Source organism: Papio anubis, chromosome 14 (genome assembly GCF_008728515.1).
Source record: "Papio anubis isolate 15944 chromosome 14, Panubis1.0, whole genome shotgun sequence".
Taxonomy (NCBI): Eukaryota; Metazoa; Chordata; class Mammalia; order Primates; family Cercopithecidae; genus Papio; species Papio anubis.
Window position 1 is genome coordinate 1,215,423 of NC_044989.1, and position 13,400 is coordinate 1,228,822.

The window sequence follows — 13,400 nt, forward strand, 5'->3', positions numbered from 1 at the left end:
AATTGACCCACAGTTCCACAGGCTGTACAGGAAGCATGTCTGGGGAGGCCTCAGGAAACTTACAGTCATGGCAGAAGGCACAGGGGAAGTAGGTATGTCTTACATGGCCAGAGAGGGAGCAGGAGGAGATGCCACACTTTTAAACAATCAGATCTCATGAGAATGCTGTCGCGAGAACAGCACCATAGCCAGAGAAGGAGGTAGAGAGGAAGGGAGAAGATGCCACCACATACTTTTCAACAGTCAGATCTCATGAGAACTCTATTATGAGAACCGCACCAAAGACCAAATCCACCCCCACGATCCAATCACCTCCCACCAGGCTCCACCTCCAACAGTGAGGATGATAATTTGACATGAGATTTGGGCGGAGTCTCAGACTCCAGCCGTAGCAGAAGGGAAACGGGATAGAAGAATGGAAACGAGGAATTGGAGTGGAAAAAGCAGATCCATGTTTCACAGCTCAGTTGTTCCGTAAGGAGGGCCCAACCCACTCTGGTGGGTCCCTAATCTCTGTCTTTCCCATGCACCAGGAGATGCTGGAAGAGCTAGGATTAAAGCCGGGACTCTTGACTCTTTCTCACACACCCTACTCTCCTTCGTTAGCCAGAGTATTTATTTCTGATTTGTACATTGGAATCTGAAAGATGTTTCAGTTATTCCTGTTTTCAAACATCATTAAAATGCGTTAAAATAAGTTATAAAGTCAATTTTACAGAATTGTATGAAATTAATATATCAATGATATAGCAACTGCCTATCAATATGCAAGAAATATTAGCAATTTTAAGAATATCTATTACATAGGTATATTCTATCATTAAAAATATTACTTGGAAAAAATCATTCAAATGAAGATTTGTAAATGGAGCAAACTATATTGTTCTGGGGACACATATTCATTGTTCTAAAATAATAGTCAAAGGTACCAAGATATAGCATCTTGTAATCTACAATTTCTGCTCCATTTGAAGCCAAATGGGGCCAGATACTTAGAAAGTTATCAATTGCCATTATTTGGAAAAACGTAGTGATGATATGTAGTTACAAAACCAGCCGCCTTGTCTACCGTCTCACAAAGCTTGGTTATGTCTCTTGTTCCGTGCGAGTCTGGAGAAATCCAGGCATCCGCATACCTCATGTTTCCTTGCCCTGGTGTTAAGTCCCTGCTCCGAGGAAGAAGTGCGATGGCAGAGCCAGTGGATCTCTCTCCTGACATGCAAACTCACTCCCCAGAGAAAATCAGCTGATAAACAGCCTCAGAGAGGCCCACGCTGCGAGGGTCCCTCTCAGCAGAGGGTTTCCCTCTTTCAACATAAGAGGCGTGGTCCTGGAAAATCGTGTAAAATAAGCCGTGGTGACTGTGGTAGGGAGCCCTGGATTTCGGGAAGCTGTGGCGCGGAGTCTGGATTTCAGGAAGGCATTGTGTGGAGTCTGGATTTCAGGGCACCGTGGCATGGAGTCTGGATTTCGGGAAGCCGCGGCATGGAGTCCGGATTTCTGGGCGCCGTGGCGTGGAGTCTGGATTTCGGGATTTTTCGGGAAGCTATATATATATATATCTCTACATGTATTAATACATGTATGTATGTATAGCCACGCATTGCTTAAGGACAGGTATATATTCCAGAAAATGCACAGTTGGGCAATTTTGTCATTGTGCAAACATCATAGGGTGTACTTACAGAAACCTGGATGATCTGTATATTTTTATTTATGTATGTTTACATATAGAAAACCAAATGCTCCAGCACCATTACTGACTATGACTCCCTTCCTCTAGTCGATCTGCAAGGCCAGTATCAAGTTCCATCCACCGGGTTTCTGTATATGCTCCATTAGAACCTATGGGGCCACCATGGTCTATGCAGTCCACTGTTGACTGAAGTGTTGTGATGTGTGCATGACTGTATACACACACACGCACACACACACATTTGTATACGTGTACAGAGAGGGCTTTTACTAGCTTTCCTAACATTAAGCTCAATTTAGCCAAGTTTTTTCACATCTGTTGCAGCAGCCTACCTCCTATCTGAACTACAAGCTACGCAGAACCTTAACCAACGCACGAGATGCTCTTCTTGGATACCTTGGAAATGGTTTTATCTTAAATAATCCCCTTCTGTTACATGGTCATGTTCAGCATTGAATTGTTGTAGCCTAGATATTTTCTAGAGCTATAACTAGTGAAATAAAAAGTGAGAAGAGCCCTAAAGGACATGATGAATTTTTTGGTGATAATTTTTTTCTGGTGGAAACTCAGAGGAACCTGGTGCCTGCACTTTCACTGAATTAGAGAAGTGTTCACGTCACAGCCACGTAGGGAGAGGAAGGATATCTGTGGAAGGCTGGAGCCGGGCTGAGGGTGCCCTGCAGAAAGGATCACACACGTGAAGGCACCTCGGCTGCAGGTCAGCAGGGCGGAGCGGATGGCAGGGCCGCTGGGACTTGGAAGAGGTGAGGGAGACCTGCCAGGGCTGTCAGGAAAGGCCTCAGGGCTGGGTCTGAGCTGAGTCCTCGAGAAGCCATGAGGTTCGGGTAAGCAGGGAAAGAACAATGATGAGAAAGACCTGCTTTTTTTTTTTTTTTTTTTTTTTTAAATCAATAGACTTGTTTTGTGGACCATTTTAGATTTACAGAAAACTGAGTGGAAGGTGAAGAGTAGCCTGTGCCCCTCACCTCCCCCACTTCCCCCTTTTCCCTGTTCCTAACACTTTTGTCCTGTGGTGCGTTATCACAGCCAGGAGCTAGTGTAGATACTTCCACACGCATAACATCCACGTGGCTCAAGGGGACTTCCCACGGCTCTCAGGGTGGCAGCATTTTCTTCAAGTCCCCAATAGAAATGGTTCCATCGGAAGCCCAAGCACCTTCTTACCTGTGTCTCCGATCGAGGCACATTCTCTTCCCCGAATCAATCATGGTGGCGAAGACGGTGAGAATTCTGGCCTGAATTGTGTGTGGACTGCGCCTCGCCTCCCTGGGCTGGGGCAAGGTCATAGCTCTGGGAGCGGAGAAGGGTTCCCCGGGGGAGACACGGCCACTGGCAGGAGGAGTAAAAGAGTAGGAGGAAGGCAGGACTACGGCAAGAACAGCAGACGCCACAGGGAGGAACAGAAAGGGGCTTAATAAATGGATGATGGATGCGGCGGAAGGAGGGAGAGACTAGACCTGCCTTCTGCGGACAGCAAAGAGCACAGCCTCCTCCAGCTTTGTCTTAGAACAGGACTCAGATCCCTGCTGTTCTGCCACATGTTGATAACAGACTAGTATGGAAAATACATTCAATGTGACATAATCTAATACAGTGACCACGTATATTAATCACAGCACTGTGACAATGGTGAAACCTAAAAGCAATCTACAATGTCCGTCACCAAGATAAAGCTTACGAAAACCGTAACTCCACACAGAAATTCTAAGCAGTAGTTACAGTTGTATTTCTGAATAACATTTAATGACACGGGAAAATGCTGATATTACAAACTATATTTTGAAAAGTATAAAACCATGAATATGTATAAGGTATATTTACAGCAACAAGTAAACTTGGGAAGATGTCTCTGAATAGGGTGTTCAGTGAGATTTTTTTCCTCTTTATATTTACAGCCTCCAAAAATAAGCAGCATTGTCCTAACTGGGAAAGTTAAAAATGGTGGATCCATAATTCTGTATTTTCCAGTTATAGAACCAGCACCTGAGCTGTGACATTAGGCAGTAGCATAAAACACTGGCCAGGGTGGGAACAGGAGAGGGAAGGGAGAGGCAGGTGCAGTGTTGAGGAACCAGTGGGCACTGCTGTGGAATTCAGGGTGATGTTTTATTTCAGGCATCCATCAGCATGGCTCCCCAGCTCTCAAGAGAAGGGGTGCTGGAGTTTCTGGCTTTTAAACTCTGAAATAAGCACCTGAAACTCTCTCTAGCAAATTCAAGATGTAGCTCTTATGACCTGAATACTAGATCCAAAAGGAACTTTAAAGTTCGTATTCTAATTGGCCATTCTCACTTTCAAATTGTTCCCTTTACTTACCGTTTTATTGCCGAAATCACAATTGCAATGAGCTGACTCTAGGGCAATTAAATATTAAATGGCAAACTATTTGTGTAATTTTTCACATTTCACTTGTGATGACTTTAAAAATGTCTTGAGAATTTTGTTTGGTGCAAGGATTACCAGAATGTCACCAATTAATTAAAGCCAAGACAATTTCAGAGTTTCAAAGACATAATTCAGTGCACTTTGGATTATTTTTGCTGGCTGAAGGAAAAAGTGCAGGGTCAACAATAAAAAACATCAAATTTGTTACACTCACTCTTGAATATCTTAAATTTTTCTGCATGAAATAATTTAACTTCGAGATTATATATCTGAACTTGAATTGTAAACCGTAGGGCATTATTCAAAAGTGAGATTAGTTTAGTCATTATTATTAAAATAGTTGTGAACTACAACAGGTCAGACCAATGAAAAATGTATTTGATTAAATTGGTTAGTAAGTTTTTCATTCACTTCTGAAATAGAACTAAGTTTATTTCTAAAAAGCAAAAGACCATCTACCCAATATTTTCTGTCCGTTTTTCTGCGCCAGTAAATATATAAATGCATTCACTTTCACATGCATTAAATGTTACCTGAAATTCCTAATTTAAAAGGAATCCAAAATGATTTTCAAAAATTATGCCCAATTGTGTGTGATAGGATATCATAGATATCAATCTTATCTATCTAAGATAAGATAAAGGAGATAGACATTTTCCTGTCAGTAATGGAGCTATTATATTTGCCACAAACTGACAGAGATGAGGACGTGGCGACTCATCAAAACTCAGCAGTACATAAAGTTTATTGTGACCAATTTATACTAATGGGGACTTAGGATTTAATTGAGGTAGACACACATGCAGTCACACTATTGTAAATTTTTAAAATTTTCAACTAAAAGTAGCATGCTGCTTTTCATGGAACGTTTTCTGTTTCTTGCAGGTGAGCACATTCGACTGGGTGCGAGCAGAAAGGACCTACCACCTCTGTGAGGTGCTGTTTAAAGTTCACAAGGTAGGGATCTTTTGCACTTTAGATGCTTTCATACAGTAAGATGCCCTTTGGGCTTGCAGAATGAGAGGACTGTTTGTTCCGCATGGTCCATTGAAATAGCAAAATTGGAATGGACGATCTGGACCCATCCCCGCTTCCTACCCGGTACATGGGTTCTAGCTGTCACCCTGTTGCTCATCCAGGCAGGATGAATGGATGACGGTGTGTCTGTGTGTATGTGGTATGTGGTGTTTGTGTGTGTTTTGGGGGAGAGATGTGTTTTAGGACGTCCACTTACAATAATTTGTTCCAAGAACTTTAGATTCTGTTGCTGCTGCTGCTATTGAAATTGTTTTCAATAAGTCAGATATAAATTTGCCCCAGGGTCTGGCCAGTTTGCTGCTCGTGGTTCCTAGGGTAGGTAGGGACTGAACCTTCCTCCGGGAGACACACCTCACTGGTGGTGCTGCCCAGAGCCTGGAGGTGCAGCAGGGCCCTACGCAGGCCCCCACCCACCTGACCGCAGAGGTGTCTCCACAGCCAGGCGGCGATGTGCTCACCGTGGCCGGGTGCCACCGTGTCCTAGTATGTGACTCAGTGAGAATTTGGCCTTAAAGAGTTATCAGTCTAAAGTTAGAAGTTTTGAATAAAGATTTGTCTTTCAAAGTTTGGTTTGTTTTCTTAAATTGAAAATGTCCTCAAAAATAATATTCTCTATCTGTAGTTGCTTTGTTTTAAATTTAAATCTGGAATTTCAGACTACCTTTAATGGAAACGTGTAAAGGGGAAATACATTTCCATAATAATATTATCAAATGATAAATACATTTATTTCCCATTTTTGAAAAATTTATTTGGGCAACATTTTTCTGCATTGTTCCTATTTTTGTTGAATATGGTAATGAAGGAGATGAAGGAAAGGGCTGGATGTATTTAAATTAAGACTCCTAATTACAGGTTGTAATAAACAATCACTGATCAGAAAGTGAACATTTCTGTGCTAGGCATATTCATTAAAAAATGGAAGAAAATAGAATAAAATATTAACTGTGGTTTTCTCTCAGTGATGGCTTTTCTAGCTATTGTTGCTTTCATTTTAAAAATTATTTTGTTTTCTAAGTTATCTGTGACAGGAATGCATCATTTTGAAAATGATAAAAAGGAAGCCTTGTGTTAATGTGAGCCTCTTGGTCGTAGATGATACGCAGGTCGTTTATTGATCACAGTTCCACAGAGGAATTCGTAGAAGGATTCTTTGCCTTTTTGTTTCCTTTGCATGGACACGTTTTCACTTCCTCCCCCTCTTGTTTCAGAGGATTCCCCTTCCGTGCACCTGAGATGTTCTTTAGGTACTGGGGTGTCTTTGAGAGATTATTGTATCTTATATATGTGGTTCATTAGTAAGCTATAGAGCCATCTCATTTTCCCAGGAAGATTGTAAAAAAAAAATTAACCAATAAATATTATATGAAGTGTTTATGAAATCATGAAAATTAGCCAGTAGAATGGCTATAGCAAAGGTATTAAACTAAAAATGGGGTAAATAATAATAATCTATAGCATTCAATATTTTTAAAAAAGAGATTAAATTATATAAATTGAATGTCCTATTTGGAAGTGTTAAAATAGCGATCTTACAAAATCGTATTGCCTGCTTTTACACACATTCAATTGCGGATGTGTATCGTTTAGCATACATAAATTTAAAAGTAAACGCATTCAATTCATTTTCAGAAATGTAAATAAATATGTGAGTATCATAAGAACTAATACTTTTTCATGTAGATTCTTTAAATAACCATAATTACCATTTCAAAGTATACTCATTAATATTTAGACCAGAAATCAAATTCTGAAGTTGTGGTTGTGTTTTTTCTCTGATACCTTCTCCGCTCTAAAAATTACTTTTCCCAGCTCTTAAAATTATATATTCTATATTTCAACACTCATCATGAAATAGATGAGAAAATTGCACCAATCAGCCTTGATTGCAGTCGTGAGCGAAATGATAAACAGCTTTTGTGCAGCATGGCAGAAAAGCACTGTGGACACTATGGAGCGTCCTGTGTGAAATGAATGCATGGGTCCGTCCTCTCAACCTAAAGATACCCCATTAAAATTTTCAGGAAAAGTCCATGTTGTCATCTGTTTGGCAGAGGATCTTAGTAATGACAGCTGTCTTTATTGAGTGCTTCCCTAGTAGCCTTGCTAAGCACTTGGCTATGTCCCTGAGTTAATTCTCTCCCCACCTAAGGAGAACTCTGTTTTGTAGCTAAGAACTCAGAAGCAGGAAGTGGGCGAGGACCTTCCAGAAGCCAAGCAGAGGCAGGGATGGGGACCAGACTCACCTGGCTACAAAGCTCATCCGGAATCCCTCTCTATTCCACGTGCTAGAAGCAGTGGTGTTCCGGGAGTCTGTCGCGCGTGGGCATTAAGAGTTCTAGAACGCGTTCTCCAGGGATCTTCAGGGTAGTCCTGTTTGGATAATATCAACACTGAAAGGAAGAATTCCTAAAGCCATGTCAGGACAAAATTGCACCAAAGTTAAAGGCGAAGAAGGCAAGAAGGCCTTATTCAAGTATATTATGCTAGGAGAGAGAGATTAAACCCAACTCCACTGAAACAAAGGATGAGAGGGTTTCTACAAGTTGGGCTACAAAGGAGATCAGGGCCATCAGTGTCTGTTAATTGGCTTCCTGCAAAGAAACGGAGAGCTGCTCCCATCTTCATGATAGGAGATGGTTGCACAGCTTAGAGCCAGGCGCCCACCAAGGCTGGGCTCCATCCTTCCACAGGGACGGGAGTTGACGCCATCTTCCCAGTGATCCCATTTTGAAGGGACAGCTCTCAGCTCCTTGAGAAAGACAGTCCTGGGTTGTACAGCCAGCAAGAGACTTTTAGAAAGATTTAGGTATCAAATGGTGGAGAAAGAACATACAATAATACATTTTCTAAAGCAAATGCTCTAAGGATAGGGAGTTCCAGGTCCCAGAGGCAGGAAGAAGCCTGGCCAAGGCTCAATCCAGACAAGGAAACCCAAAGGTTCCGTCCAGACAAGGTAACCAGAAGGCTCAGTCCAGACAAGGTAACCCAAAGGCTCAGTCCAGAATAGGTAACTGGAAGTGTCAGTCTAGACGAGGAAACCCAGAGGCTCAGTCCAGGCGAGGAAACCCGGAGGCTGCAGTCCACAAGGGCTGAGTGATTGTTTTTAAAGGAGCTACAGGAACTATCTGGGGAAATGAGCTATATATGAGTCATTAATTTTCCTTATGTAGAACTTACAACACATTCTTTGTGAGGCTGAACAGTGGAAAAACAATCCCTTGCTTGATCAAGCAGTCTTCCTCCTCAGAATTGAATCTAAAGAAGAGTCCATTACCATACTGAGTTCAGAGGAATCAAAGAGCCGTATGCATGAGAACGTTTAAGGATATTCCTTAAATTAATGATATTTGAATAATCATCAAAAGACCATTGAAAAATATTTTAAAATCTTATAACATATTTTAAGTAATTGTATTATAAATTTATACAATTATATATACAAATTCACATTGTATGAAAGAGAATATTAATAATTATTGTCCTATTATTAAGGGCATATTAGTAATTATTGACATATTTTTAAAAATCAGATGACAAAACACAGTAATAAATTTATGTTTTAAATTCCCTTTATTGTTGCTGTAATTGTTTCATAATAAATATAAATAGAAAAAAATATGTAATTTTAAAATACAACCCTTTTTGTTTCTTCAGGAAAGGGAACATAATAAGATGATGTCGTGCAGTCCTAGGTGGGGGGTGGGCTTTCTTCAGTCGTGGGGGTGGCTGGAAATGCTGTTCTGGATATCACCCGAGCTGACCCTGCCAGGAGGCCAGGTAGCTGCAAAGCAGAATCAAATCGACATGTGTGGCCTGGCTCGGCATTGCCTTAGGACGTGTTTCTTTATGAAAACAGGTGGTGAACTCATGTGAATCCGGGATGTGAGCCTGCATGCCGGCCGCTCTGTCATGTGAAGTTATGACAACATTTTTATCATGATTCCATTTCACAGCTCAAAAGTGGAGGCTCTGAGAGAGTGAATCGCTCAAGGTCAAACAGCTAATACTGGGCAAAGAAAGGCCTCAAATCTTATCTGACTCCAAAACCTGATGTTCTTCTATTATGATACACAGCTGCCCAAATATAGCAAGTGATAGGAAAGAAACACAAGTGACCTTTGAACAACATGAGCTTCAACAGCATGGGCTCACTTAGATGCCAATTGTTTTCTATAAGTATGTTGGAAAATTTTTTGAAAACAACTGAACAATTTTAAAAACCTCTTAAGACAAACCATGTAGCTTAGAAATATCAAAACATTAAGAAAAAGCAGATGTCGTAATTCATACAATATATGTAGATGCTAGTCTATTTCATTATTTACCCCGTAAAATATAAAGCGCATCTATTTGGCACCATCTGCAGTGTGAGTGAACGACAAGGTAAAGATGCAGCTGCTAAATCTTTTCCTGCCCATGGTTAACTGCAGCACATATAGTGTACCGTGATGATACTTTTGTAGCCAATTCCTCTGCTGCTGTTGCAGTGAGCTCAAGTGTTGAGTTTCTGAGTAAAATGTCTTAATCATCCCTGTGGAAGCAATTTCTCTCTCCAGTAAATTACAGAGCATGGTAACGAGTGATCTCTCGGGGCTCTTGTGTACCTTCCCTCCTTCGTGTTGAGTCCAGTAACGTAAACCTTGAATAACACCCCAGGACCCACACAAGTGCCACGAGGGATGATGCAAGTGCCTCCAAGAAGCAGGAATGTCACAGCATTACCAAATTTTTGCTGTGCACCACAGATTGAGGTCTGCAGCTGTGGTTGCCACCATTTCAGACCATTCGTCTTATAAACAGATGATGTAAACTTACAAATGGACAATACAGACAAAGGCTCTAAGTATATCTTCTCTTCCCTGTGATTTTCTCAATAACATCCTCTATTCTCTAGCTTACTTGCTTAATTCATTTATTTATTCAGAGAGAGGATCTTGCTATGTCATCCAGGGCTGGTCTCAAATTCCTGGGCTCCTGTGACGCCCCCGCGTCAGCCTCCCAATCAGTTGTGATTTCAGGTGTAAGCCTCTGTGCCTGGCTTCACTTATTTTATTCTAAGAACGTAGCATATTATACGTATAACATGCAGAATATGTGTTAATTGACTGTTCATGTTACTAGTGAAGCTCCTGATCAACAATATACTTTATTCGCAACATAGTATATATTACATGGCAAATGGCAGAATATGTGTTAACTTTGGACTGTTCATGCTACTAGTAAAGCTCCTGATCAATATATTTATCAAGAATGTAGTATATTATAATGATAACATGCAGAATATGTGTTAATTGACTGTTCATGCTTACTAGTAAAGCTCCTGATCAACAATATATTTTACCTTAAGAACATAGTGTGTCATACGGTAATTACGCAATTATAAAGAATTGGATCGCTCTATGTTAATAGTGAAGCTCCTGATCAACACAGACTACTAGCGTTTTAGAGGAGTCAAAAGTTATGTGTGAATTCAACTGGCGTGGAGAGTTGGCGCCCCTAACTCCTGGATTGTTCAAGGCTCAACTGTCATGAGCCATTCAGTGGGGAATGTGCGTTCCCACATAAATATCTTCCAAAAGTTTTTCTTTATCAGTTTTTTGACATTTAAGTTCAGTGGATAAAGAGATACGTTCTGCACCATAAGGTCAATGATGAACATGGTGTTCTTGGTTTGTGACGTGTAACCCTGTAGGTTCCAGGTATCCCAGCTGAAGGAGAGGATCCAGGGGGCCCCGGAATTAAAGTGCAGTTTCTGTACTCAAGGCTCATTTAGGGTTAGCAACGTATGCATACCACACCCATTCACGTACACACACATTCATGTGCACATACATTTCCACACTACACATGTTCATGTGTGCATACACACATTCTCATGTGCACACATACATGCACACATGTTCTCACATACATGTACCACAAGGCATTTGGTATCTGGATATCTGGATGATGCACAGGGATAAATGTGCAATGCTCTCCATGACCAGAGGGTCATCCTGCAGAGCTGTCTGAGGGGCCAGGAGAGCCAGGGCATCCCCCCGGAGAGGCCAGGAGGCCCACCTGAGACACACCAGTTATAGCTTTTACCTCAAACCTGTGCCTGGAGTGCATGTGTCAGCATATTTGAAGTAAAGCTATTTGGCCAACTGCTGAGTTCATGTGGATTTTGGGACTGGACCTTGAGCATAAGTGTGAGTGGGGAGTGTCCAGCTTAGCTGGTTGGCACAAGTGAATGGAGATATCTCAGAATCATGATGGGAAGACCCAGCAGGTGGGCAGCTCCCCTTCCTGTCTGCTGCCATATGCAGGGCTGTGGGTCAACACCACATTCTCATTCAGGACTTTGGAAACCCCAGCCCAGGTGTCTCCCCTTGTTCCCTTCACTGGGGAGAGACTGGTGCAGCGAAGTTGATGTTGGGGTGCGGCGTCCCAGGAAGGTGTCTGGTGGGGATTCTTCAGGGTGGATCTGATGGCCAGTAAATGAATGGGTGAGCTAAGAACTGAGATGGGTCCAGAGACAGACAGACAGAGACAGAGAGAGGGATAGAGAGAGACAGAGAAACAGACATAAAATAGAAAGAGATAACAGAAAGACAGAAATGGAGAGAGAGAAAGAGAGAGACACAAAGAGAGACACAGACAGAGAGAGAAACGGAGACAGAAAGAGAGAGAGACAGACAGAGAGAGAGAGGTGCCAGCCAGGTATTGAGTATGCGTTCACCACGCACCTCCATGCTGTTGACCTAGTAATTGTGACAACTGGGACCCCCAGTCTTTCTCTCCTGCCCTTGAGAAAATGAATCTCAAAGTGGGGTGCAACTTTGTAGATGGGGGAAAGAAGTGGGGAGCGCCCCAGGCGGCTCCGTGCAGCACAGGCTGGCAGCATTGGAGTCGCCTTGGTGCTCACAGAGTAAAACCTGTGATTAATAGACGTGCTGTAGGTAACTTACATCTCCAGTTAAATGATTGACCAGAAATGGAACAACATCATTCCCTTTGCCAGGCCTTTGGGTTGGCAGAATGAGCTCCTGGGTGGTCAGGTGCCTGGTCGTGCTTCAGGGGCGTTCTGGGCACTCGGTCCTTAATCTCAGGACAATGAACCCACGGGGAGAGGAGGCGCCAGTAATTCTGTAGAGACTCGGAGGCGCAGGGGACGCGCTTAGAGTGGTGGTGGTGGTTCCAGTGTTTTTTGGTTTTATGATAAACACAAGCATCAATGTCTCAAGACTTTCATCTTTATCTTTTATTTATTTATTTATTTATTTTGAGACAGGGTTTCCCTCTGTCACCCAGGCTGGAGTGCAGTGGCTTTCTGTAACCTCAGGCTTGATCTTGGCTTTCTGTAACCTCAGGCTTCTGGGCTCAAGCAGTCCTACCACCTCAGCCTCCCAAATAGCTAGAACTACAAGCGTGTGCTGCCACACCTGGCTAATCTGTTGTATTTTATTGATTCATTTATTTTTGTAGAGACAAGGTCTTACCATGTTGCCCAGGCTGGTCTCAGACTGCTGGGCTCAAGCAATCCACCCACCTCAGTCTCCCAAAGTGCTGGGATTACAGGCGTGAGCCGCCACACCCAGCCTCATCTTTCTCTTCACAGTAAAACAGGGAAGTGTGTGGTGACCAGTATTTTAAGGGAAAGGCACTTACAGAGAATCAGGTGTTTGACATAATTTATTTACAGATACTTGTCTGTGGACCAGCTGTGCATGAGAGGCTCATTGCTCCAAATTTGCCTCCTTGTCTGCACCCAGGAGACTGTTTCCCAGCTCACGCAGACGCTGCCTTCTCCCCTCGCCAGGGCCCTCAGCCCGGGAATGACCTTCCAGCGCCGCACGTTTCCAATCCATGCTCTGTTTTTCAGTTCTGGCTCACAGAGGACTGCTGGTTGCAAGCAAACTTGTATCTGGGTCTTCAAGATTTTGACTTTGAGGACCAGAGGCCCTATTGCTTCAGCGTCATGGCCGGCCACGGGAAGAGCCATGTTTTCAACGTGGAGCTTGGCAGCGAGCTGGCCGTGTGGGAGAAGTCCTTCCAAAGAGCCACATTCATGGAAGTTCAGAGAACCGGGGTAAGTGAGCAACTCACACTCTTCTCACCTACACCTGCTCGGGTGTCTGAGACATAGCATTGCAGTATACGTAGTAATTTATTGGGGGAAAAGAGGAATCTTCAGAAGGTGAGAATTTTTCACCTGAGCCACTGTGTGGAAATGATCGTTCACACGGAGTCATGCGCTCCGTGGATAACATGAGCG

At 42.7% G+C, this 13,400-nt stretch overlaps 1 protein-coding gene across 1 annotated transcript in view; it reads left to right on the forward strand.

Moving 5' to 3' along the window:
• The window catches only part of SNTG2 (syntrophin gamma 2), a 368,413-nt gene that overhangs the window by 281,937 nt on the left and 73,076 nt on the right, over window positions 1-13,400 (forward strand). The window contains exons 13-14 of the mRNA XM_009183595.4: window positions 4,988-5,059; window positions 13,008-13,214. Of these exons, the coding sequence (XP_009181859.2) occupies window positions 4,988-5,059; window positions 13,008-13,214 (279 nt within the window). The remainder of the gene's footprint in view (window positions 1-4,987; window positions 5,060-13,007; window positions 13,215-13,400) is intronic.